The following is a 27,347-nucleotide window of genomic DNA, read 5'->3' on the forward strand; positions in this document are numbered from 1 at the left end:
TTCTCACTCTATTGCCCAGACTGGAGTACAGTGGCACAATCTCAACTCACTACAGCCTCTGCCTCCAAGTAGCTGGGACTACTGGCATGTGCAACCACACCCAGCTAATTTTTGTATTTTTAGTATAGATGATGTTTCACTGTGTTGGCCATGCTGGTGTCGAACTCCTGACATCAAGTGATCCTCCCACCTTGGATTCCCAAAGTGCTGGGATTACAGGATCTCAAGCCACCATGCCCGGCCAATTTTTGGTTTCTTAAGAAAATGGTATATGGTACTGGTAAATAGCTTACAGTTCAGATGTAGCACATAGAGTTCTAACTGTGGTAATCTGATCTACTGAAAATTGAGCAAATATGTAGAATAAGTTAATTCCCACAAACATAATAATATTCTGCTGAGTAAATAGCAAGAGTCAGTGTGACTAAAAGCTTAGTATAGTCAAAGATTTAAAAAAGTAAGGGAGTATTACCTATTGTTAAGAACTCAAGCTTTTGGCCAGGTGCAGTGGCTCATGCCTGTAATTTAGCACTTTGGGAGGCCGAGGTGGGTGGATTGCCTGAGGTTAGGAGTTTGAGACTAGCCTGGCCAACATGGTGAAATCCCATCTCTACTAAAAATACAAAAATCAACTGGATGTGGTGGTGGGTGCTTGTAATCACAGCTGCTAAGGAGGCTGAGGCAGGAGAATCACTTGAACCGACAAGGCAGTGGTTGCAGTAAGCTGAGATCACGCCTCTGCACTGCAGCCTATGTGACAGAGTGAGACTCTATCTCAAAAAAAAAGAACTCAAGCTTTCAAGTTAGGCTTTCCTGAATTTCAGACCTATCACTTACAAGCTTTGATTTTGGGCAAATATTTAAACGAAGCTTTTACTTTGAGAGAATTTTGTGAGATCATGCATATCAAGCTTTTTAGGTGCTTGCATAATGTCTCTTATTTTGGTGTTCATCATATTATTATCCTCTCATTGCTATTTTTAAAGTGTTCTACAATTATTGTGTAAAAATCAACTTTTAGATACCTTAAAATATAAAGTTATAAACTTTATATTTTATTTTGTCATGACTTAGCTTAGCCCCCTGGGCCCAAGCATTTCTGTCACCTCAGCCTCCTGAGTAGCTGGAATTACAGGCATGTGTCACCAACTCTGGCTAGTTTTTTGTATAAAACTTTATATTTTATAACTTATAAAGTTGTAAACTTTATATGGTTGTAAATATACAAACATTGAAATGCTAGTCTTGGTTCTTTACAAGCAGTGTCATTCTTATTTATTAGACTCATTCTCCTGTAAATACATGATTTTTTTTTATCCTGTTCTCAGATGACAAATTTCTCAACTCCAACTTTTTTTTCCAATTTTTTTTCTTGTGTTCCTTCAGTATGAAATAATAGAAGAACTATGGCTCCATATTTTTACTTCAGCCAGCTATTTTTTTATTTCAGATTGAATAACTAGGCACTTCTAGAATTATCTGTATTATTTTTTCTTTTTAGTTATTTAATTTGTTGGATGCAGTATCATGGTGCAGTAATAAAAATTAGCCTATTTTGAATCTTCTCTGAATTCATTTATATGAACAGTTCCTTAGTACTGCAAGGATCTGGCCTTCCGCTTTTCGTTACCTCCTTCATTCCTCCAGTCTGGCTGGCATGCTTGCTGTTGTGTTATGTCAAACTACTCTTCCCTGAGACATGGTCATAACTTGCTTGTTCATGACATTCATGTATTTTTCAAATGTCACCGTATCAGAATGTCCTTCCTGACCAAGCTTTCAGAAATAGCAGACAGCACTTTTTATTCTCTTCGTTCAGCTGTATGTGTATCTTAATTTTGACCTCTCATACCATGTATTTGTTTATGTCACTTTCACTAGAGTTCTAAACTCTCTTAAAACTTTGCTGTAGAGTAGTGCCTAACACATAGTAGGCACTTAGTAAATATTTGTTGGATGCAAAAATAAAAATAGCTAGCTTTGTTTGTTGATTTGTTTGAGACAGGGTCTTGCTTTGTCATCCAGGCTGGAGTGCAGTGGTGTGATCATGACTCACTGCCAGCTTAGCCCCACTAGACTCAAGCGATTCTGTCACCTCAGCCTCCTGAGTAGCTGGGAATACAAGCATGTGCCACCAAATCCAGCTAATTTTTGTAGAGACAGAGTTTCACCATGTTGCCCAAGCTGCTCTCTTAACTCCTGGGCTCAAATGGTCCACCCATCTCAGCCTCTCAAAGGACTGGGATTACAGGCATGAGCCACTGTGCCTGGCCCAGTTTTCTTAACTCTTTATTCCAGGATTTTTCTAAGATCTTCACTTATGTTATTAACTCCTTTACATTTTTTAAAGAGGTGTTTTCCTTATTTCACAAATTAGGAAAGTGAAGCCAAGGAAGATTAAATAACTTGTGCAAGCTCACATTTTAGTGAATTGTGAAACCGAAATTTGAACTCAGTCTGTCTAGCACCAGAGATTATGCTAGTACCATGCTATACTGCCTGTAGAACTGAGAGGGATCTCAGTAGTCATCTAACTTACTCTTATCTGATGAAGGAGCACATGTTGCATTTTTTCAAGGTATATTATCTGGTCTTTTTGAAAATGAGGCCATCTTATCAATTACTGTACATCTCTAGTTAATGTTGATTTAGTATCTAAGTAGTAATTTTTTATTGGTCCTCATTCTTAAATCAAGAGGCAGAGATTACCTTTGACAAGATTACCCTTCACATAACATGTTTCTCTTCCCTGTCTGGAATATATTCATATGTAGTCTCTTTGCCATCTTTGTCACTCCTTCCTTTGTACAAGCCCTTTTTTTTTTTTTTTTTTTGATGTCACTCTTATAATAGTGCCCTAAATTAAGAATGAGTTTCAGATAGAGATCTGATTAGTGAGGGTACGTTTATCTATTCTAGATACTGTACTTACTAATACAGTTTAAGACAGCATAAACACATTTGGTAGCTATGACATACTGTTTTCACAATCAACTCATAATCAGATTAATTTTCTTTTTCCTTTTTTCATTTATGCTAACTTTAAACCATGACTTTCCACATCTTATATTTTGTGAAATTTTTAGACCTGAATGTATGCTTTGCAGTTATTCTTAGTAAAGTTTATCTTGTTAGGTATTGTCCGTTATACTAGGGTCTTTTTTTTATTACAGATTTTTTTTTTTTTTTTTGAGACGGAGTTTCGCTCTTGTTACCCAGGCTGGAGTGCAATGGCGCGATCTCGGCTCACCGCAACCTCTGCCTCCTGGGTTCAGGCAATTCTCCTGCCTCAGCCTCCTGAGTAGCTGGGATTACAGGCACACACCATTTATTACAGATTTTATCTTAGTCTTTTAACAATTATTTTACAAACTTAACTATTTTAGCCTTGTCTCTGAGTATGAATGTTACCAAATATATCTCATTCTTGAGAAGAAATGGAAGGTGTTTATGTTTTAACATTTCTCTCTTATATTTTAGAGTGTCTATATTCTCTCTTTCTCAGATATTATTAAAATTTAAAGTTAGGGGAATGTGGAGCTACAGTAAACAGTTTTAAATATCCTTAAACTTAAGGATATTTAAAGCTTAAGGTTAAGGATATTTAAAACATTTTTTTCTTGAAAACTGTTGATGTTAGCTTTTTAGTAATCTCCTATGTGATTTTTTTCTTACTTGACTTTCCATTTTACCTTTATAATAATAACTTCCATATTTTATTAATGATTTAATATTATAGTAATTATGATTATGTTTGGTATTTGTTTTTACGTTTTTGCCTCTCAAATACTAAATTCTGACTTATTTGAGGATTATGTTTTTCAAAAAGCTTCATATGAAATATTTATATTTCTAATATGGTACCCTCATCATTTAGTTCTTCAAAATAAGGTTTGAGATCTCTCCTAATAACCTCAAGATGTAGTCCAGATTGCTTTGTATTCAACTACTTGTGTATTATTAAGAACTTGAGAGGTGTTTATTTGTGACTTTGTTTTCTCAGCTGCTGTGTACTGAGGCATACTTCATATGTATTTTTGTAGTTTATTACATAAGAAATCCTACAGATCGTAATGATGTTTCATATAGATTAATTCAGTGTGTTGTATACTAGTCTGTCTCATTGAAATAAATCTCTCAAAGTAATCATTCTGCCAGTGATGACTCTAATTTTTTTAGTGTCCTATAAAATTACTTTCCTTAGAATAACCTAATTTTTGAAATGATAGAAACAGAAGAACTTACAGATTTTTGCTTCCAGTATTGGTAGGCTAGGTAATTCAAACCACCTTTTTTCCAAAGAACAACTTAAAAAGCTGGAGCTGGCCGGGCGCGGTGGCTCAAGCCTGTAATCCCAGCACTTTGGGAGGCCGAGGCGGGTGGATCACGAGGTCAAGAGATCGAGACCATCCTGGTCAACATGGTGAAACCCCGTCTCTACTAATACAGAAAATTAGCTGGGCATGGTGGCGCGTGCCTGTAATCCCAGCTACTCAGGAGGCTGAGGCAGGAGAATTGCCTGAACCCAGGAGACGGAGGTTGCGGTGAGCCGAGATCGCGCCATTGCACTCCAGCCTGGGTAACGAGAGCAAAACTCCGTCTCAAAAAAAAAAAAAAAGCTGGAGCTATATATATATACATAACGCCAAGGAGCTTTGGAAGCCACTTTTCACCCGGGCATGTGTACTGAAGCAGAAGTAACATTTGTAAAACTAAGCTGAATTCTGGTGGCCTTGGGGGACAAGGGTGTAAGTAGTCAGAAACCTAGAGTAGAGCCTTCTCAAAGTGGAGCCTGAGAAATCTGCTTAATTTCTCCCAAGCCGTCTTTACATAGACATTCCAAAGGGTTAGACCTTCAGGGTAAGGGTGAACTGGAAATGAATCACCCCTCCCCAGGATTTGCAGCCCTGTTTGTGCTGTCTCAGGCATCTCAAGTCTTGGACCTGGATTAATGTGGTCTTAGGTTAGCAGTGCCCCAACATACTTAGCAGAAGCTAACACAAATCTTCTCTGGAGAAAGGTATCTTCATCCTAGGCTTCAGATGATTCCTGCAAATAATTGCCATGATTAAGTCATTGTCTTGTTTTCAGCTTCAAGCCTTCCTTCCTATGCCATCGCCTTCAATTTCTGATTCCTTCCTCCCTCTTGAGGTGTGATTTAACTTGCTTCTACATTGTATCTTCATTTAAGAACTTGCTAATCAGATTTCTCACCTCTGCTTATTCTTTGCTCTAGTTTCCATCTTCTAGAAATTTGTTGACTTTTCTCATTTGGTCTTTTTTTTCCTGCTGTTTCCTTTTTTTTTCTTTTCTTTTTTTGTAGGTTTATTCCTTTATTTTTTACCTCTGACTTGAGTGGATTTCTGAGGAGCAGTTTTAGAGATATTTAAAATTCTCTACGTTTAATCAGCACTTCTACATAGTTTACATACTTGTTTGAGCTTTTTTTTTTCTTTCCAACCTTTATTTTACGTTCGGGGGTGCATTTGCAGGTTTGTTACATGGGCAAATTACATGTCACAGGTTTGGTGTACAGATTATTTTGTCACCTAGGTAATAAGCGTTAAGTACCCAATAGGTAGTTTTTTGACCCTTGCCCTCCTCCCACCTTCTACCTTCAAGTAAGCCCTGGTGTCTGTTCCTCCCTTCTTTGTGTCCATGGGTACTTGATGTTTAGCTCCTACTTTTTAGTGAAAATGTGGGGTATTTGGTTTCTCTTCCTGTGTTAATTCCCTTAGGATAATGGCCTCCAGCTCTATCCATGTTGCTGCAAAGGACATGATCTCATTCTTGTTTATGACTGCATAGTAGTTCATGGTATATATGTACCACATTTTCTTTATTAAGTCTGTTGTCGATGGGCACTTAGGTTGATTCCATGTCTTTTTTTGTTCTTGTGAATAGTGCTGCAGTGAACATACACATGCGTGGATCCTTATGTTAGAACAATTTATATTCCTTTGGGTATATACCCAGTAATGGTATTGCTGGATTGAGTGGTAATTCTATTTTAAGTTCTTTGAGAAATCTGTAAACTGCTTTCCACAGTGGCTGGACTAATTTACATTCCCATCAGCAGTGCCTAAACATTTCTTCTTCTCTGCAACATCACCTGCGTGTTTGAGCATTTTTGTAGGAAACATTTCTAAAAGTGGATCAAAGGTACAAACGTTAACTTTTTTGATATTACAAATATCCCTTTGAAAGATTGTAGCTCACACTCTCCTCAGCAGAACATTGTGATGCCTCTAATAGCATTTTAGTCTTTTTGGAGTTAGTACATACAGTGTTTTGGGGGGAATTGTAATATTTTAAAGGTTATTCTATATTTTCTTTTTTTTTTTTTTTTTTTTTGAGACAGGTCTATCACCTGGGCTGGAGTACAGTTGCACATTCATAGTACACTGCAGCCTTGAACTCCTGGGCCCAGCCTCCTGAGTAGCTGAGAAATATAGGCATGTACCACTGTGCCCTACTAATTTTTTTTTTTACTTTTTTTTGTTTTTTGAGACGAAGTCTTGCTCTTGTCACCCAGGCTGGAGTGCAATGGTGCAATCTCAGCTCACTGCAATGTCTGCCTCCTGGGTTCACGAAATTCTCCTGCCTCTGCCTCCTAAGTAGCTGGGATTACAGGCACCTGCCACCTAGGCCTGGCTAATTTTTGTGTTTTTTAGTTGAGACAGTGTTTCACCTTGTTGGCCAGGCTGGTCTCGAACTCCTGACCTCAGGTGATCCTCCCACCTCAGCTCCCAAAGTGCTGGGATTACAGGTGTGAATCACCATGCCTGGTCACTTCTTTGCTTTTATTTCTATTTTTCAAAGATTTAATCTAAATGGATATCAACTAAGTATCATTTGATTGTATCTTTTTCTTTTTATCTGAAAGGTGACCTTAATTATTTTAGTTACTATTTTAGCTGAGGACTTTCTTGTTTTGTAGAGTAAATTTTTGTGCTAATTTAAAAAGTAGAGCTTCTTTATATTTGATGGTTGTGAATAAATTGTGTGTCAGATATAATCAACACTATGTACATGTATTCATGATGAAACATGTTCATTCCTTTCAAGAGAAGAAAGCAACCATCTTTTTTTCTACTAAAAATCTTGGATGTTTTACAGATCAGTTCTTCTAGTTCTTTATGGTATCCTAAAAGACATTTTTTCAAATGAAGTAGGAAATTTATATATGAATTTTGTCGAGAATTTTAACACTTTCTTTTTAACACAATACCAAGTAAATTAAATCAATAATTTTAAAACATTTTTGTTTCACTTGCTTTGTCTAAACTTATTCTAAGCCATTTCATTGGTAATTCCTATTATTACTGCCAGCTTTCAGTTTGTCAATGAGATTAATCAATAGGTTTAAACATAGAGTGCAAAGAGTAATAAGCCAGCAAATACTTTAGGGTAATGGTTCTCCAATTTTACTTCTCAGACCAGCAGAATAAGCATTACTTTGGAGCTTGTTTAAAATGCAAGTTTTTGGTCTCTATCTCAGACCTGCTAAATCAGAAATTTGGGGTCTGGGACTCAGCAATGTATGTTTTTAAGCAGTCCTCTGGAGAATTTTGATGCACACTAAAGTTGGGGGACCATTTCTTTGGGGATTAAGAACATGGATTTTAAAATGTGACATACCTGAATTCAAATTCCAAATTAACTATTGAATATGTTTGTAACTTTGGACAAGTTATCCAACTTCTCTGACTTTAGTTTCCTCAGCTGTAAAAATTGGAATATTACCTCCCTCATTTGGATTATAGTAAATGTGATTGTAAGTTATCTTGTATAAGAGCTTACAAACGGTTATAGTTGCTCTTGCTATTAAACATGTATTAATATTTTTGAAATTGTATGTATCTTATAGTTTAGTAGTTTTTTTGTTGTTCTTTTTAGTGACACATGGAATAAGGTGCATTTTAAATTAGATGGTGTTGATTCACTGATACGTGATGCTCTGTTTAAAGTGCGTGGTCACTGTCAGGCTTGGGCAATCGAGTTTGCATGTTTATTGAATCTAGTTTTAGGTTGGGAGAGTTTTGACTTGGCCCAGAGAGAGCAAGCAGTCTAACCAGAGACCATAGAAGTTAAATTCAGCAAATAAATGTGACTAGAACTTAACTTCTGATTAGGTGCATAATAAGAAATAATCTGGAGTAATATCATCCAGCAACCTAAACAAAACTTAGTGTTTTCAAAAAATATTTCATGAATTTTCTATATAGTTTTTCCCTTAAATCAGTTGTTATCAACTTTTCATTTGTAAAATACCACCATGGCACTTTATATGCTTGCTGCATCTTCCCAACCAGGTCTGCTGAATTGAAATATCCAGGAATGAAGCCTGGATATGTGTATTCGGAAAGAACGCCACAGGTGATTGTGATGTCTAGAAGGGCTGAGAACCAATATAGAGAACAAAAGTAAAGAAAATTCTGATTTAAAAGAACTTTGTAGAAATAAAGAGATCAGAAATTATAACTTATATTATGAAAGAACTGGGAAGTGTGATAGTGGTGAACTTAGTAATGAAGGCAGAAGGCACAGGTAACAGTGCAAGAAAGAACAGAATGTCTCACTCATTTCTCCATTGTTTTAGAAACTCCATTTATTGTTGTCCAGGCTTATCTCTGACAGAATGAAATTAATTACATTTGTGTTAGTTACAATTTTTAAAGTAAATTACTTTTTTAATGTTTCTTTTAAGGAGAATATTCTTCAATGAGTTATACTTTTCTTGAATAGTTATGCTTCACACCCTTCCCTTATTTATATCTCTTCCTTCTTTTCCCTTCCCTTTTCTCAGTGGTCCCTGAAAGAGAAGTGGTTAGTTGATACCTCCATTTTATAATTTTTGTTGGGTAACATTGCTGTAATATAATCCCCATCAAGTGGTACCATGCCCTACCAAGTTATTCTGTCTCTGATTGTGTGTTTTCAGTGATAAACTCATTGTCTGCAGGCATACTTTGGCCAGGTTTAACTTGAGCAAATTCTTTTGTTTCAGTTGGAATTTGTTGTTATGTCCATTTTAGTGTCTGCCTTTTATTATTGGTGTTGATCAATGTCTGAGCATAAGATGACTCTTTATCCTACCACTTATCTTTGCTGCTTTCCCTGAACTCCTTCCGTCTTAAATTTGTAAACTGAAGGAAAACACTAACCTTATGTAAGTAATTTTCAGATTCTTTTATTGAAACAACAACAAAAATATATAGCATAGAGCATCTGGATTTCATGAATTTTGTTTCCTCCTTGCCAGATTGTAATTTCCGAGCATACTCTTACCTCGTTAACACAAAGAGGTCTGTGCCTGACCTAGGATCTTTCTTTTTTTTTTTTTTTTTTAGAAACTTGTGGTGGAGAATGTTGATGTGCTAACACAAATGAGGACCAGCTTTGACAAACCAGACCAGATGGCTGCACTCTTTAAAAGATTATCATGTGGGTAACTCATGATACCTTTTATAAACATAAGAAGATCTTGACACTCAGTATTTAATTTTGGCTCAAAATTTGTAACATAAATACAAGTAGTAAATTATGAAAAGTACTCTTTAGCTTATGAAGGGAACTAGAGTGTTTTTGCAGTCAAAGGATTATGTAAGTGTGTGTGTGGCTTATCTGTTTCACAATTTTTCTAAACCATACTGCTAGTATATTATGTGTCAATATTTCATGAATATTATCAGAATCAATTTGGTTTTAAACTCCTTAAATTTAATACAGTAAATCTACATTAATTTAAACTAAAAGAATTAGCTTCTAAGCCTGTTAACTTTCTAAAAATCAATTTTATAAGTATAATTTACATATAATAAAATGTACCATTTAAGTGAACAACATTATGGATTTTGACAAATGGATACATTTATGTAACCATTGCCACAGTCAAGATACAGAACAGTTCCATCACTTTGAAAAATTATTTTCTATCTCTCTGTATTTGGTTTCCTACCCCCATCTCTAGCCCCAGGCCAGACAACCACTGATCTTATTTTTGTCACGATATATTAAATATGTGTCTGGTTTCTTTGACTTAGCATAATGTTTTTGTTTTTGAGATTCATCCGTGTTGTTAAGTGATCAGTAATTTGTTACTTTTTGTTGCTAGCTAATATTCCATTGATGAAAACCTGAACCTACAGCTTAAAAAAAAATTTTAATGTCTTCTTGACATTGATTCTTTGTGGGAGGTATATTGTGAAATAACAGTGAATCTTAAATATTTATTAAAGTGTGTTCAGACAGATAACTGTTTTAGATATACTTGAATTAATGTTAATTAATGTTATTTTCTTTGCTTTTTTTACTTGAACTGTTAGTTATAATGAAGTTATTTTAAAGTCATACTTTTTGATTAATTTAAAAGCCTTCTCAACACTAAAAAAAGAATGAAATCCCAAATAAAATACTCTTTGTATTTGAGAAAGCCAGAGAACAAGTTTATTTTTCTAAATAAAAAATAATCCAGGAGAAAACTAAAGCCATACATGTATTTAACATACTTCATATTTGACATTTTTCTCTTAAATGCTTTAGAAAATCACTTTATTAGGCTATTTTTTTCCTGTAAAACTTACTTAATTCTTATTGAATAAGAATTTGCATAAAATTAAAGATTACCTTATAGGACAGATCGGTGGTTGACAGGACTAATAAAGGGAAAGCAAAGAGGAAGATTTTTAGGGTGATCAAACTGTTCACCATAGTGGTGATACAAATCTATCATATGTCTCATACAATGCATACAACTATGTGTTATATAGTGGGAACACATGTCTATATATGTTAACATTTGGGGCTGGTGCAGTGGCTCAGGCCTGTAATCCCAGCACTTTGGGAGGCCAAAGCAGGCAGATCACTTGAGATCAGGAGTTCGAGACCAGAGTGACCAACATGGTGAAACCCTCTATCTACTAAAAATACAAAAAAATTAGCCAGACATGGTGGCACATGCTTGTAGTCCCAGCTACTCAGGAGGCTGAGACAGGAGAACTGCTTGAACCCAGGAGGTAGAAGTTGCAGTCAGCCGAGATTGCACCATTACACTCCAGCCTGGGCAACAAGAGTAAAACTCTGTCTCAAAAAAAAAGAGAAAAAACAATTTGAAGCTGTACACCAAAAGGAAAAGAAAAGACCATTTTTTGTGTGATACTTTATATTATATGATACTTAAAAACATAAAATTAAAAAAAAACATGAAAGACTTGGTAGCATTATAGGGAGAAGGAGTATGAATAAATAGGAAATGACTTTTTAAATCTCTCATCTTTTGTTATTGTTCGTTGGTTTACTATCTATTTTTCTAGTCCTTTTTCTTTATTCTTATTTTTTCTTGTTTTCTCCCATTTTTTTAATACTCATTTGACCACCCCATTGGCCTTAACTCTATTTACTTTCCTACTAAATCTTTTGACTGTCCCATCTAGTTAGAAGCAAATAATCCACTGCAGTGTTCAATACCTTGTTTATTTAATTCTCATATTTGTGGAATTGAAGCAATGGAATTTGTTAAAATTCCAAACAGAATTTGCAAGTTTTCAAAATAAAGTTCATAGTCTTTTGTCAAGATTCTGCTTACTTGAATGTTGTATATAATAGTGGTGATTCATAACCACTAACTCTTTGGCCATTTTGGAAGTGGCCAAAACAGAAATCTAAGTTGTTGAATATTAATGACCCATATATATCAAATTTGTCTTTAGATATAATTTTATTAATTTTTTTCTATAATTTGGAAAAAGAAACGATTCACTTGAGAGTGACTTATTTAGGAGAGTAGAGAGAACTACTTTTTCAGCAATTGAACTGTCTTCCAAAATGTTCTCTTTTGTTTTTGATTCTTGTGTGCTTCTTTCTCCCCATGTCCATATCCAGAAGTCAATGTGTTTTTGAAGGAGTTTTTCACAGTCAACAAGCACATTCTTTTAAAAAGATAAAGCATTATGACTTATTAAATTAGATCTGAATTGGAAGGCAATCTGGAATTTATTCATTTGTTTTTATTTTATCTATTTTTATTTTTAATTTTTTGGACGGAGCCTCGCTCTGGCACGCAGGCTGTAGTGCAGTGGCGTGATCTCAGCTCACTGCAACCTCCACTTCCTGGTTTAAGCAATTCTCCTGCATCAGCCTCCCAAGTAGCTAGGACTACAGGCACAATGCCACCACACCCATCTAATTTTTGTATTTTTCATAAAGATAGGGTTTTACCATGTTTTCCAGGCTGGTCTCGAACTTCTGACCTCAAGTGATCCACACACCGTGACCTCCCAGAGTGCTGAGATACAGGTGTGAACCACCGTGCCCAGCCTTATTATCAGTTTTAAGATTTCCTGTATGACTTGAGCAAATCTCCTTATGTCTCTGTTTCATAATTTTTATTCTCTGACCTTCTGTTTCTTGGGACTAGGTTCATTGCTTTACTGACTCCCTGATTCCAGACTAGAAATATTTCTGGTTTTCCTACAGCAATTTTTTCTTTTGAAAACTCATTCTGTAAACAAATAAGTTGCCTCCAAAGATCTTTACTTTATCAGTACCTCGGATGTTATTATTTCCTGAAACTATTCCACAAGTAAAAATCTTGAACTTTGAAATTCAACTCTTAGATCATAGCCATGTCTTCTAGCTCTCACACTCCTTTGCACCTATTGAACTTTTTGTTCTAGCTCATTGAAACTTTTATGCCTCCCTGCTTTCCTGATGACCTCTTCCTGGCTTTATGTATTTTATCCATTCTGGACTATGAAATTTGGTTAGTGCATTCTCCCTTATGCTGTCATATCCTTGACTTTTTGCTGCATTCATCCCCACAAAGCAATTTTCCTGATCCCTAGAAGGTCTCCTGCACCCTGAAAGCCAACTACTGCTTGTGAAATAACATTTTTTAAGTCTGTTGTTAAATTGGCCTCTTATTCATGTTACCACCTATCTGTCTTTGAAAGTTTTTGACTAGTTCGTATTCACTGTTTGTTCTTCCCACCTGTCCCCTCTTGTTATACTGTAATATGGCCACTTTCTTGAAACCTTTCTGAAATAGTTTGTTAGTGACTGCTTATTTGAAAGATTTGGTGCTTTTTCCTCAACTCTCATTCTGTTTATTTCTCTGTAGTGTTTATCTCTTTTATCCTTTTTATTAATGCTTTATTTTCTTTATTTGCCAAAACTTTTATCTCTACTCTCAACTTCATCATTTTTGCAGGTTCATCTTTTATGTAGTGTCAGTTTGTGATATCTTACTCTACCATTTTTACTCTGCAATTCTATTGGGAAAGTTTTATCCAAAATTTTCTCTTCCCTTATTCAGTCTTACTAGTGAGTCTTTAATATTTGTCCTCAGCCTTCACTGTCTTTTGTTGATCTACAGATGTTTAATACAAAGTACTAATTTGACCAGGGCTTCTCAAAGTATAACCCAGGACAAGCAGACACCCCAGAGTTCTGATTCAGCAGCTGAGGTGGGGCCCAATAATCTACATTCTTAAAAAGTTCCTGGGTGGTGCTGTTGCTTGTATTTTAACAAGTCCTCTGGGTCATTCGGAATTACACTAAACTTTAGAAACACTGATAGATATTTTCAGCTATATGACCCACAGGTTTTTCATAACATCCCTGGAATGGGAATTATCTCTTCCATGGCAGGTATACGTAAGTGGGGAGGAAAAACCTGATATTTTCTTTTTTTTGTTTTTTGAGACGGAGTCTCTCTTTGTTGCCCAGGCTGGAGTACAGTGGCGCGATCTTGGCTTACTGCAACCTCCACCTCTTGGGTTCAAGTGATTCTCCTGCCTCAGCCTCCTGAGCAGCTGGAACTACAGGTGTGTGCCACCATGCCCAGCTAATTTTTGTATTTTTAGTGGAGATGGAGTTTCACCATATTGGCAAAGCTGGTCTCGAACTCCTGACCTCATGATCCACCCGCCTCAGCCCGCCAGAGTGCTGGAATTACAGCTGTGAGCCACTGTGCCCAACTGATATTTTCTCTTTGACTATTTTGTTATCTCTCTCACCATCCATCCAGTGACTCACACTGGAAAACTTGGGCATCCTGATTCTTTCACTCCTCATATTCCACATGTAGTAGCTGTGTCTTATAGATGAGAGTTTACAAATTGATGTGTCACATTTGGTCCAAAACTATACGTTGTTTGGCCATACGCTACGTTAATTTTTTTTTTAAATTTTGGTCATTTTTAAAATGGTAAGAGTCATTTCTAAACAGAATTCTTTTCATATAACTCTTTATATTTTGAAAAGCCTGAACAGCTCCCTCATTGCTTGAAGGATATAGTATAAACTCCTTAGCATGACATTCAAAAGCTGTTATTTGGATTAACGAAATAATTGACCAGCATTGCTTTTCTGCTTGTCCCCCACTACCTATTTGCTTGCCTGGTCCAAGACCCATATAGCCTCTGTTCTAGTGTTAGTTCCTTGGGAAGTTAATGGATGTTACGTGGGGTGAAGGGAAATGCCAGTGGTCAAATGGTTTGGCAAATAATCCATTAAATGGTACCTTAAACAGTATTTCTTATTGTGAAGTATCTTAGAACTTTTAATGTGTCATTATTGTACACATTCAAGAAGAGGTTATAGGGTATAGTCTTTGCAAACTTGATTAAATTCTGGGTACCATACTTTGGAAAATATATGGCTATATCACACTGAATCTTCTCTGATTCTTCACTTTGTTCTTGGTCATTTTTCTGAATTTGTCACTGCTTATTTTCTAGACTGGAAGGCTTTTTTCTTCTTAATCCTCCTTTAGACCCAACTTGGATAACATTTCTCAGAGAAATCTTTTCTTTCACCATCATTTCTTTCTCTGGGTAGTAACAATTTCCTAGTCTCCCTTTTTTTTTTTTTTTTTTGAGGTGGAGTCTCACTCTGTCGCCCAGACTGGAGTACAGTGGCTTAGTCTTGGCTCATGCAAACCTCTGCCTCCTGGGTTCAAGCGATTCTCTTGTCTCAGCCTCCCAAGTAGCTGGGACTACAGGCAGGTGCCACCATGACCAGCTAATTCTTGTATGTTTAGTAAATTCGGGATTTCACCATGTTGGCCAGGCTGGAGGTCTCCAATTCCTAACCTCAAGTGATCTGCCCGCCTCCACCACCCAACCTAGTCTCATTTTGAATTACTGTTTAATTGAATATCTACCGGCTATCTGGGTATCAGGCACTGTGCTGAGTGCTACAGGTAGATGAAAAGATTAAGAGTAGTTCCTGCTCACATGGAATTGTTAATAAATTTGTGCTTTATTTTGTTAACATGATTATTTTAATTCACCTTTGGCTTATATTAGGCCTATTTGTATGGTTTAATAAAAGATGCTGTGGTCAAAGTTTAAACAAGCTGCACAGAAGGCAGAAAGTCAAAAATAAAACACTTCTCTCTATTCCTGCTCCTCAACTAGTAACTTTAATTAGCAGTTACTGTAGTATACATCTCTTTGCAGAAATTTGTTATGTACATACTAATATTTGACTCTGTATATATCTTTTATTTTACATAAATGGAATTATATTTCTTAGTTTTCATTACAGCCCATTTAGATTGTCTGCTATTTGGGGTCTAGATCATTATTCTGTTTATATTTCCTCTTTTAGTGCATAGTATAATGCTTTGTGTATGGTGTTCAACAAATGTTTGTTTGGCTTTACAAAATGTGAAGGTATTGAACCATCATATTGACCCTTCCAATCCTACTTTGTTAACGGAGTTTTATTTATTTATTTTTTTAGAGATGGGGTCTTGCTCTGTTACCCAGGCCAATGTGCAGTGGCACGATCATAGTTCACTGCAACCTCTAATTCCTGGACTCAAAGGATTCTCCCATCTTAGCTTAGCCTCCCAAGTACTAGGACTACAGGCTCATGCCACCACACCCAACTGATTTTTTTTTTTTTTTTTTTTTTTTTTTAAGAGACAGGGTCTTGCTATGTTGCCCAGGCTGCTTATGAACTCCTAGGCTCAAGCAGTCTTCCCGGCTCAGCCTCCTAAAATGCTAGGATTAGACGTGAACCACCATGCTCAGCCTTGAAAATCTATTAATAATTTTTAGAATAATACTTTTTAACCAATATGTAAGTGATCAAATCTGTTCATGGGCTTCAGCAAACTGGTCCTGCCAAAACAGCTTGTGTTCTCAACAGGCAATTTTTGTTTCTTAACTCAAGACCTTAACAATGTAAGAATTTAGCACTGCTGAGTTCCTGGGCCGTTTGAGGATTTAACTCCTGTTCATTCTGATCACCTTCTTTTTCGCCTAGTCTCTCTTCCCTTTTTTCTGCCCCGACTATTTCTGAAATGGGTTTATATAGTTAGCTACTTATGAACCATCTATCCCATTTAAAAGAACACAGTATACTCCAATTGATGTAAACTATAGCTACTTAAAAATTTAAGCAGTTTAAATATTAGCTATCAATATCTTTGCCTCTTTAATCATTATTGTAATCAAATTGCTGTTAATTGTGCCTTTTATCATAGGAATTTTAGGACTTTAATAAATTTAGATTTTTTCCAAGGTTAAGAAAGAATCCAGTTCACACTTTTTTATTCTCTTCCTTCTGTTTCTTTGAGTTTAGCTGTTGACAGTGTCTTGAAGAGGATGACAATAATCGGTGTAATTTTATCCTTCCGATCATTGGCACAAGAAGCACTTAGAGATGTAAGAGACCATTACAATATATACTCTATATCCAAACAATCCCTTTAAATTTTTCAGAAATTGAAAGTTATGTTTCAGATTCATATTTGGCAATGATACAATTAAAATTCCAGTTTTAGTAATTAGAGAAAATAACATACATAGAAATTAGTTATTTAAGCTCATTTTTTGTTTTAGTACTGCTACTTGGAGAGTATAACTTGCATGGTTATTGCAGTACTTTTTCAGTGCTCTTTATTATCATTAGAATATTCTCCATTTTTACTGTACTTGCTTTAAAATTGAATAATTTTGAATGCATTTCATTCCCGTATATCTTGGAATTTTGGAAGAATAAAATTAGGTAAAGTAAAATAATTTTTATGAAAACTAGAATTAATCAATTGGTAATATTTTGTAAGTATAGGGGTTGCCATTGAAAAATAATTCTGTATTCTTATTTGTAATTCTACCTAGGTCTTGTCCTACCACATTCCTTTTCTTGTAAGTTCAATTGAAGATTTTAAGGATCACATTCCAAGAGAAACTGATATGAAGGTAATAATATAATTTATAGTTGGCATTTATAGTCTCTAAAATGAAATATTTAAATTACATATGCAGTAAAATATAATAAATCCTAAGTACTGTATAGTTTCTATTTTATAGTGGTTAGTTAGCATGCTTGCCTTTGTAATTGAATCTAAAGAGCTCAGCACCAAAATACTACCTAGGCATTTTGAAAGTCAGTCTTCTTTGATCACCTATAGCAATGCAAAATTGATTAAAAATAGATTTTCTTTTTCTTAAATGGATAGCTGTTTATACATGGTCATAAAGAAAATTAAGAAAGATGAGGCAATGAAATAATGGTTGTGTTGTTTTAAATACAGTAAAATTCAATAAATTTTTTAAAATAAATGTTAAAAGGTCATTTCTTACAAAAGGATGTAATTGTAGGCTGTAATTTTAAAAAGATTTTTAGTATTCTGTTTTGAAGTAATATATATAAAACAATGGGTTAGTAGCCTTCTGTGAGCTTACAATTTTTATTTTGAAATCTGTTGAGCCATGAAATCCAGCCATTCATGTAATCCTAGCAATGACTGACCAGTGATTATACATCTAGTAACTGATATATCAGGACTCACATTTGTGTTTTCTAAGTTGACATATTTCTTAGATTGTTTCTTATTCACATATCTTGAAAAACACTGCTAAACTCCTTCGAATGACACCAAAACTCAAATTGGTGCCACTCAAACTTTTTGAGATTTATCTTCTACCACTTCTTTCTTCCTTCTCCCAATCTCCTCTTTCTTACTCTGCCCCTCTTATTGTATCTAGATCTTTCTGTTGCATTCTCACAGCTGTCTGTTTTACCTTCTAATTTATTCTACTTGAAAATACCACCCTTTTCTCTTTCTGCCTTTTGAAATCCTGCGTGTATTTTAAGGCCTGATTCAATCGCCATTTTCTAAAAACCATTCCTAGATTTTCCAGTGATAAAGAACTTTTTTCCTAGTGTTATCAGAGAACTTATTTATCCACTGTGGAGTTGACTATACTCTGCCTTGTGTTATATTTTTCTACTTATATTTATATTAAATTGTATATATCTTGAAGATCAAGGCTTTATTTTTTATTGTTGCTGTTGCTCTTGTTTCTCTTACAGTGTTTTGCACAGAATAAACATTTGAGATCAGTGATTGTCTTATGATTTTATGATTGAAAACTGGGTATAGATAGCTCAAAATGGTTCCCTAAGTGGAAACACTAAAGAAAAAAATAAAGTTAAGAAAACAAAACCTATTTAGTTCTTGACAGGACACTGGTGTGCAGAATTATGAGAATTTAATTAATATTCTGAGCAACCATTTAGTTTTCACCTGACCTAATCATGCTTTCAGTAGAACTTAACTGTTTTTTTAAAATATATTTTTCAACACCTTTATTGAGTTATAGCTCATCTATCATAAAATGTACTTATTTAAAATGCACAATTCAGTGGTTTTTAGTGTAGTGACAAGAGTTGTTTAACCATCACCACAGTCAATTTTAGAACATTTTCATCATCCCAGAAAAGAAGCCTTGTACCCATTAGCAGTCACTCCCTATTCCACTCCTTGTCCCCCATCCCCAGCCCTAGACAACTTACTAATCTACTTTCAGTTTAAGTTAGCCTACTTTGGACACTTATATAAATCATCATTTGTAGTCCTCTGATACTGGCTTCTTTCACTTAGCATATTTTCAGGATTCATACATATTACAGCATGTCAGTACTTTTTTTTTACTGATTGTTGAATAATGTTTCATTGTATGGATATACCACCTTTTATTTATTCACATCAATTGATGGACATATGGGTTGTTTTCAATTCTTAGCTATTATAAACAGTGCTACTGTGAGCATCCGTGTACAAGTTTTTATGTGAATGTATATTATTTCTATTGAGTATATACCAGGAGAGAATTGCTGGGTCATATGAAAACTGTATGTTTAGCCTTTTGAGGAACTGCTAAACCGTTTTCAAAGTGAGTATGCCATTTTGCATTCCTACCAGCATTGTTTGAGGATTTCACTTTTTCTGCATCCTCACAAATACTTGTTATTATCTGTGTTCTTAATTATAGCCATTCTAGTGAATGTGAAGTGGCATCTCATTGTTTTGATTTACATTTTCCTGATGGCAGATGATATTGAACATGTTTTTGTATGTTTTGGTTATTTGTATATCTTCTTTGGAGAAATGTCTATTCAAAGCCTTTGACATTTTAAATTGGGTTGTCTTTTTTATTTGTGAGTTCTTCATATACTTTGGATACAAGTCCATTAACAAATTCATGATTTGCAAATCTTTTCTCTAATTCTATAGGTCGATGATTGAAGTCCATTTTTATCTATTTTGGGGGTTTTGTTTGTTTGTTTGTGCTTTTGGTGTCAATCTAAGAAACCATTGCCCAAATGCAGTGCTTAATGATTTGTGCCTATATTTTCTTCTAAGCATTTTACAGTTTTAGCTTTTACATTTAGGTTTATTGTTCATTTTGAATTAATTTTTGTGTGTGAAGTAAGTAATAGATTACAAACATTTTAAGCTAGAACTTAATCCCTGCCATGTTCTTATTTTTTCTAAGCTATACTGTTTTACTTCATATTTTATACTAAGGTTTGTTGTCACCATATCAGAGGTAACCAGTTATGTAGATAGTTTTTATCTGAGGTTATTGAACAGTCAGAATATCTTGAATACTTGAAATCTGTATGTGATACAGAAAAATTATTTTAGTTATTAGAAATTCCCTTATCAGATTTTTAAATGAATACTCCTTAAAAAACCTATTATAAGTAATTTTCCACATTTATAGATATGATATGATTAGACATTGAACCACTGTAATTTTTCATTAAACTACTATGGACATAAACATAGGTCTAGTAATATTGATTCACTTTCGTTCATGTATTTATCTTTTCTGATTTGATATTTTATATTCATGCTTCCAAGCAAAGTGATAACTTCAGAATGATCCAGCTGAAATGTGCCACGGAAAGTTTTGTTTGGCCTAGCAGTAGGGAGTTAGAACCAGCAACACTTCATACAGTATTCAACCTACCTTGAATCAGTTGTTCAATATATTTAGTTATGTTGTAGTTTCTGCTTCAGCCAAGTTTCTGAAATTCTCTGGTGTTCTAGGCAGACTAATAAACAGGGAGCTTTTTCAGAAATTTGTATGACTATTTACGGCTCTGTAATTTGTATGTTTTTATCAGGTTGCAATGAATGTGTATGAGTTATCGTCAGCTGCTGGATTACCTTGTGAGATTGATCCTGCCTTGGTAGTAGCTCTTTCTTCACAAAAATCAGGTAAGATGCATTAGTAAATATTTAGTACTCTTAGTTAAAGTTACCAGGGCGTCATAGGTATAGGTATGATATTTAACCATATATTCAAATGCCTGCTTTGTGTTAAGCTTTTAAAATTTGTTATTGTTAATGCTGGTAGTTGGAATATATCAGTGCATAAAACACAAACATCCCACCTTCTGGAACTTGAGATTACTGAGCCATTTAGTGTGTACAGATGCAGCAGTCAGGAGAATCCAGGTCTGAGCCTTGAGCCGTTCTAAGATTTAAGAGCTCAGGGAGAAAAGCAAAAACCACCAAAAAAGAAATTGAGAGAAATTGAGAAGGCAGGACCAATGAGGTAGAAGAAAAACCAGGAAAGAGTAGTTTCCAGGAAGATAGAAAGGAGATGATCAGCTATGTAGAGTTAATTGGTGGTACTGAGAAGGACAGTATCAGTGAGGTTTTATGGGCAAAAGGCTGATTAATGAGTACTTAAGGGAGAATAGGAGAAAAGGAATTGGAGATAACTATAAGAATACAACTCTCTCAAAGAGTTTTATTATAAAGGGGAGCAAAGAAATAAAATTATTGTAGCTGGAGGCAAGAGCAAAGTAAGAGAAGGATTTTTTAAGAGGGGCGAGATTATAGCATTTGTATGCTGATGGGAGATGGTCCAGTAGATAGCAAAAAACTGAGATCTAGAAAAGGGTATTCTATTTTTGTTGGACTAGAGTTATTCATCATCAAGAGTTTGTACAGTGTTATATAAAACATTTAGAAATTTTTAATACCAGCCCTTTAAAATGTAGTGCTTAGAATGCTCTAGATATTTCTGGATTTCTCTACAAAGTAAACTACAGCATTTCATCTATTTCTACTACTAAAATGCCCCTTCTTTTTTTTTTTTTCATTTAACAATGCTTTTTGTTTCCTCATTCGTACTGTATGTTACATTTAGTCACATGGATAATTATAACTGTTACTTGATTTGCTACAACTGTATTTTTTGTAATCAACCAAATCTTTAAAACGTATTTTGGCTTTTTCTTATATTCAATTCTTAATTACATCTAATGGTGAATAGTAGCCTAAATAACCCACAATTTGAGCGCATATCACCACAAATGTTTTAGAAAGGGTTATGTCTTGAAAACTTTAGGGCAATGCTAGGTATTTTTATTCATGACTAGTTTCTTCTGTCTTCTAAAATAGAGAGATTGGAAACCCAGTCCACTTTCCATATTTATATCTTTTAAATAGTAAATTTCAAATTATAGTCATATCTATTTCAAAAAATAATTAAGAATTGTTTTGGTGATTTTTCAGAATAATTTATGAGATAATAAGTTTTCTAAATTATAAATAGAACTTTCTTATAAAGTACTAATTTCTCATTAGTTTTTAATTAGGAAATTTTAGGATTGCAGTTATCCTAACTATATTTTTTGTTCTATAATCTTACAATTAAGAGAAATGAAATCTTACTTTACTATATAATCGGAGCTCCTTGAAATATGCCTAAGTAATTGATAATAGTCAATAGTAACATAAATTGTTTCTACTTTATATTTTTATAACCAAATTTTGACCAATTCTAAGAATGCTAGTAAAATATTTTACTATTTCTAAAAAAAAGTCAATCATTTTTAAAATAAAAATGTTTTGTCTAGTTTAGATTATCAAATCTTAATAAATCTTGAAGAAATACCTTGATTTTATTTTTAATTTTTGTCCCTTAGAAAACATTAGTCCAGAAGAAGAGTATAAAATTGCCTGCCTTCTCATGGTGTTTGTGGCAGTTTCTTTGCCAACACTGGCCAGTAATGTGATGTCCCAGTACAGCCCTGCTATAGAAGGTAATAGTAGTTTAAAAGTGTTTTGGCAATGGAAAAATCATGTGTTTTGGTATAGTAGATACTTTTCTCTTCAAGTAATTACTGCTCTTTTATAATGAAATATGACTTTTAAGTTCTGCCACTAACTGGCAGTAGAACTTGGGGTAGTCTGCTTCCCTTTTCCTAAACTGCAGTTTCCTGATATATGAAATGTGTGTAAGTAAGCTTATGTGTGCCTGAATGTGTGTAGAAGTTAGTGAGGGAGTATCCAACTCATAGGATTGTTTTAAGGATTGAAAGATAAAATGTTGTAAGGCAGCTAAGCAATTCTTTTTTGTTTCCAAGATACTATAAAACTGATGTGTGATTTCTTTTAGATGTTTTCAGAAGTGTTTGCCTGTTTAACATATGCATGATCATTTGTTGCTGTCTTGCCACACTATTTTTAAAAACTTCAGTGTTCATGAAAGTCAAAGGAGACCAAGTTTGGTCCTGTTCCAACTCTGCTCTTAATTATGCCACTATTTATGTAGTTTGTGAAGTCATTAAAGATTTGCCTTCTACGTATTATTTGCAATTTTGGGGTCTGCACAACCCTATTTGCATTTTCTCAGGGCATTGCAACAACATTCATTGCTTGGCCAAAGCCATCAACCAGATTGCTGCAGCTTTGTTTACAATTCACAAAGGAAGCATTGAAGACCGTCTTAAAGAATTTCTGGCGGTAGGTATAATCAGATTACAGAACTCATCACGTTTTATAAAGGAAACAGAAAATCAGAACTACAAGATATAAGAATAAATTCTCTTTATTTTTACATTTTATCTAGTGTCCTCTCATTTTGTTTTCATATTTTCTCAGATATATAAATTTCAGTCTCCTTCAATTTTTATTTATTTATTTATTTATTTCCTTTTTTTTGAGGGAGAAACAGGTGAAGGTGGGGCATTAAAATTGAGGAGCAGTCAGTTATCATTTGCCTTAGACTTGGAAGTCTCTTTCCCAATTCTAGAGCTCTGCAATGTGACATTTTTTTCTAAGCTGATGTTTGGACTGCCCTAGAAATTTTCCTAGATTTGAAAGAGAAAAAAGCAAATGAAAATTGAGGTCAACAGCGAGACTGTTCCCTCTAAAAAGACATATTTTACTTATTTCCATTTCTTTGGAGAAAGACCATTAATGGGTGATAAATTAATCATTAAAAATACTACTCCCTATCAAAAGAGAGGAGTGCTAAATGTAGCCTCGTGAAACATGGTTTTTAGTTTCTATATCAGTGTAGTTCTTCCTTTTCTTTATTACTATAACCTTTTCCATACTTTATTTAAAGGAAAGACCATGGCGTACTGAACTCTAGAACATTTGCTTCTTTTTTAGTTATAAATCCTGTCCACTTTTAAAAAAAATAATTTTTAAATCAAAAATGCAAATATAGTACTAACGTGAGGGGAAAATAACTTCTATTTCAAGGAAAACACTATTAAAATTTTTTAATATTTCTTTCCATTTGCAAATAATTTCTTCATTCAAGAGTTTAATGTCTTAATCTTATAGTGTTTCTGTGAAGTCAGATCCAGTGTGAAACTGTTTTTTTACTTGGAAACTAAGAAATATAGTCAATACAAATATTGGGATAGGATAAGAGAAAATAATTTGACTCATTTTAAAAAGCAGACTTGTTCTGAAAAAAATCAGTTTTAAAGACCAATAAGAATATTTGATTACATTTATTGTGTTAGTGTCTTTTTGTGCCTTAATTACTCTTTAAATTATTGCTTGAATATAGAGTATCTAAGCTCATCTTATTTGTTATTTAATTGCCTATTATTTTATATATAGCACTAAGTGATTGAAATGTATTGAAAGTTGAAGCATACCAAGAATAAGTAACTGATGAACCTATTATTAACAAACTCACTTTATGTGTATGTATACTTTTAAGCTTGCATCCTCCAGTCTACTGAAAATTGGCCAGGAGACAGATAAAACTACAACAAGAAATAGAGAGTCAGTTTATTTACTGCTAGATATGGTGAGTCTTACTTTGATTTTTACTAACAATAAAAAAGTTCCAGTCTTTCCTGAGAATCTTTTCTTAGCATTTTAGTTGTTCAATACTTTCTTTGATCCCTTTTATTCACTTCACATAAACCATACCTTTTTAAAATTTGCAGAGAAGACTGACATCACTCATATTTTATCATTTTGGTAATATCAGAGATAAATAACAAAATCAAAGGTTAGCATTAACTATGATTATTCTTTTATGAACAGTTTTTCTACCTATTGGAAAACACTTAGGCCTTATATTTTTCTAGTGTAATGATTTCAGCTCTCTTCTAGTTTTCTGATTTTTCTACATTCTGACTCTATTCTGCCCATCTGCCCATTTTGTGTAATTTTCTATAATTCTCTGTGCCTAGTCACTTCCCTCTCTGCAGTAATTGTGAACCAGCTCTGCTTGTTTCTACCACATGGCTCTTTCTCTACTTAGAGTAATTTTCCTTACCTGCAGAAATTGGATTTATCCTAATGACTCAGCACACCCCACAGCTCAAATCTTTTTCCAAATCATTCCTGATTACTTTGGCTTACATTAATCTTTCTTCCATTTTGAATTCCTCTAGAATTTGCAGCTTTCCATTTAATTATAGTTGGTCTTATGTTTGGTTTTGCTTCCTAGCTTAGTCTTGGATTGCCAGTTAAAATTGATAGCATGGACCATATTTTAAATATTTTTCTGTTGTCTTTTATTTCTAGTATATCAGTGAGGGAAATCAAAGTGCTCAGTATATTCTTGTTGATTAAATAATTTAATTGAGCTGGGCACAGTGGCTCATACCTGTAATCCCAGCACTTTGGGAGGCCAAGGCAGGCAGATCACCTGAGGTCGGTAGTTCAAGACCAGCCTGACCAACACAGAGAAACCCCGTCTCTACTAAAAATACAAAACTAGTTGGTTGTGGTGGCTCATGCCTGTAATCCCAGCTACTTGGAAGGCTAAGGCAGAATCCTTGAACCCGGGAAACAGAAGTTGCAGTGAGCCAAGATCGTGCCATTGCACTCCAGCCTGGGCAACAAGAGTGAAACTCCATCTCAAAAATAATAATAATAATAATTTAATTGAGAAGTAGTACTTTTCAAACATTTTGATATACATTCACTGTGGCATATTTGCATTTTAGATTAAATAAAAAGGAAATAATATGTGTCTATTTCTAATAAGAACAGTATAGAAATTATGCCTTACTGGTTGTCAAGAACTGTTCCTATTATAAATAACTTGAGTTTTGATGCATTTTTTGAATTTTTCAGATTGTACAAGAATCCCCATTCCTTACAATGGATCTTTTGGAGTCTTGTTTTCCTTATGTCTTGCTGAGAAATGCATACCATGCTGTCTACAAACAAAGTGTTACATCTTCTGCATAAAATATCTACTTATTCAAGACAAGCACGCATTTTTGTTGCCTTGGTTTTACCTGTAGACTGTGGAACTATTTTACCTTAAGGCCTGAAAAAGTTTGTGGATTATAAATTTCTTTCATACGGTTGTATTTTCTGATCATTGGTTTCTTAATATGGTTGTACTACAGTATACTTGGTTGATTTAGGTTGCACATTCACTGAATTCACTGAGATTATTCCTATAATTTTAGAGTATCATTTATTTGAAAAACATACATTATCTACATGTTTTTGATATTTGATAATGAAAAAAAACTTTGCTTGTTTATTTCTGAAAAAATTGTATTTAGTGATTATTTTAGATAGTGATATTATAGCATTCATCTGTGTATAAATTATTTCATATAGGGAAGAGTTCTGATCTGTACCTATGATTCTTATTGAAAACAAAATTGGATGTGCATTTCTGTGATGTTATGAATACATTTCTACTTTATTTTGAAACATTTGCCAAACTAAATGCTATAACACTGTATAACATTTAAAAATGTTAAAGGACTGCTTAGAATTAGAAGCAGATCATTTCCCAAAATTCTAAAAACAGCAGCAGCATATGTTGTTGCTTGTATAAAGCCTAGCGATAATTTTTAGACTAACTTCCTTCCATGGTGCCCTGTTGGCATTAGCACTACCATTGTACCCTGCTGTATAATAAACAATCTTAGACATTTATCAACTGTTGATACAAATGTTAGTCCCTAACCACTTTTTATATATGTTTTAAATTTTTGAAATTCAAGTGTACCTGCCATAACATAAAATAAACATTAGACTGTATCACAGTTCAGATGATTTCCTTAATTAATATCCTTGGATATTCATTTGATAATACGAAAGTTTTTGTTCAAACTTAGTTTAAAATAAATTTTGGTTTAGGAATGTCTAAGTACAGCAGTCGATACCAGGTCAGCTATTACATGATTTGTTTAAATGTTTTGAAACACATTTCATTGAAAAAAATACCAAAATTAGAAAATAAAATTACACAACACTTCTTAAAAATTAACAACTTAAAGCTTGTAAGCTATCAACTTGCTCATTTGAATAACCAGATAGAGTTATTTAAAAGAATAGTGAAAAAATTGAGTGATCATGGGACTAGTGAGAATGTTGAGAACTGCTACATTAGTAATGAATGGGAAGGACATAAAGGGCCTATTGCTTAATGGTTGGCATGGAGGGTAAAGCAGCTCATTTAGTTTGAAAACTAACCAGATGTTTTGCTCTTTGGTTAGCATTGTTGAGACTGTTTCTCAACAGCTTTGTATCTGAATATCATAAAGAGCTTCTGTTGTTCACAGCTTCTTATATACATGCTGGTTAACTTGTGTTAAGAAAAAAGAAATCTGCTGTGAACTCAGTTATAATATTTTTCCTTGTTCAAATATAGAGACTAGAATGAAATTGAAGTACTAGAAGATTATCATACTGCTATTTTGTGTATGATTTGTCCAGTCTGTATTTAAAGTAGGGAGTAGTTATCACTATCTGTTGAAAAATTGTAGGGATTCCATAAAGATTTTTTTAAAGA

At 34.1% G+C, this 27,347-nt stretch overlaps 1 protein-coding gene across 4 annotated transcripts in view; it reads left to right on the forward strand.

Annotated features, from left to right (window-relative positions):
• NCKAP1 (NCK associated protein 1) overlaps nt 1-26,598 on the forward strand; it is a 111,719-nt gene extending 85,121 nt beyond the window's left edge. For all 4 annotated transcript variants that reach the window (XM_012468616.3, XM_012468617.3, XM_012468618.3 and 1 more), the window contains 8 exons: nt 9,354-9,447; nt 16,597-16,679; nt 17,136-17,216; nt 20,437-20,530; nt 22,252-22,368; nt 22,962-23,071; nt 24,291-24,380; nt 25,664-26,598. In XM_012468616.3, coding sequence (XP_012324039.1) covers nt 9,354-9,447; nt 16,597-16,679; nt 17,136-17,216; nt 20,437-20,530; nt 22,252-22,368; nt 22,962-23,071; nt 24,291-24,380; nt 25,664-25,780 — 786 coding nt within the window. In that variant the 3' untranslated portion in view covers nt 25,781-26,598. The remainder of the gene's footprint in view (nt 1-9,353; nt 9,448-16,596; nt 16,680-17,135; nt 17,217-20,436; nt 20,531-22,251; nt 22,369-22,961; nt 23,072-24,290; nt 24,381-25,663) is intronic.
• Nucleotides 26,599-27,347: the final 749 nt, after the last annotated feature.

Source organism: Aotus nancymaae, unplaced genomic scaffold, assembly GCF_030222135.1.
Source record: "Aotus nancymaae isolate 86718 unplaced genomic scaffold, 86718_ANA_hifiasm-v0.15.2.pri h1tg000008l, whole genome shotgun sequence".
Lineage (NCBI taxonomy): Eukaryota > Metazoa > Chordata > Mammalia > Primates > Aotidae > Aotus > Aotus nancymaae.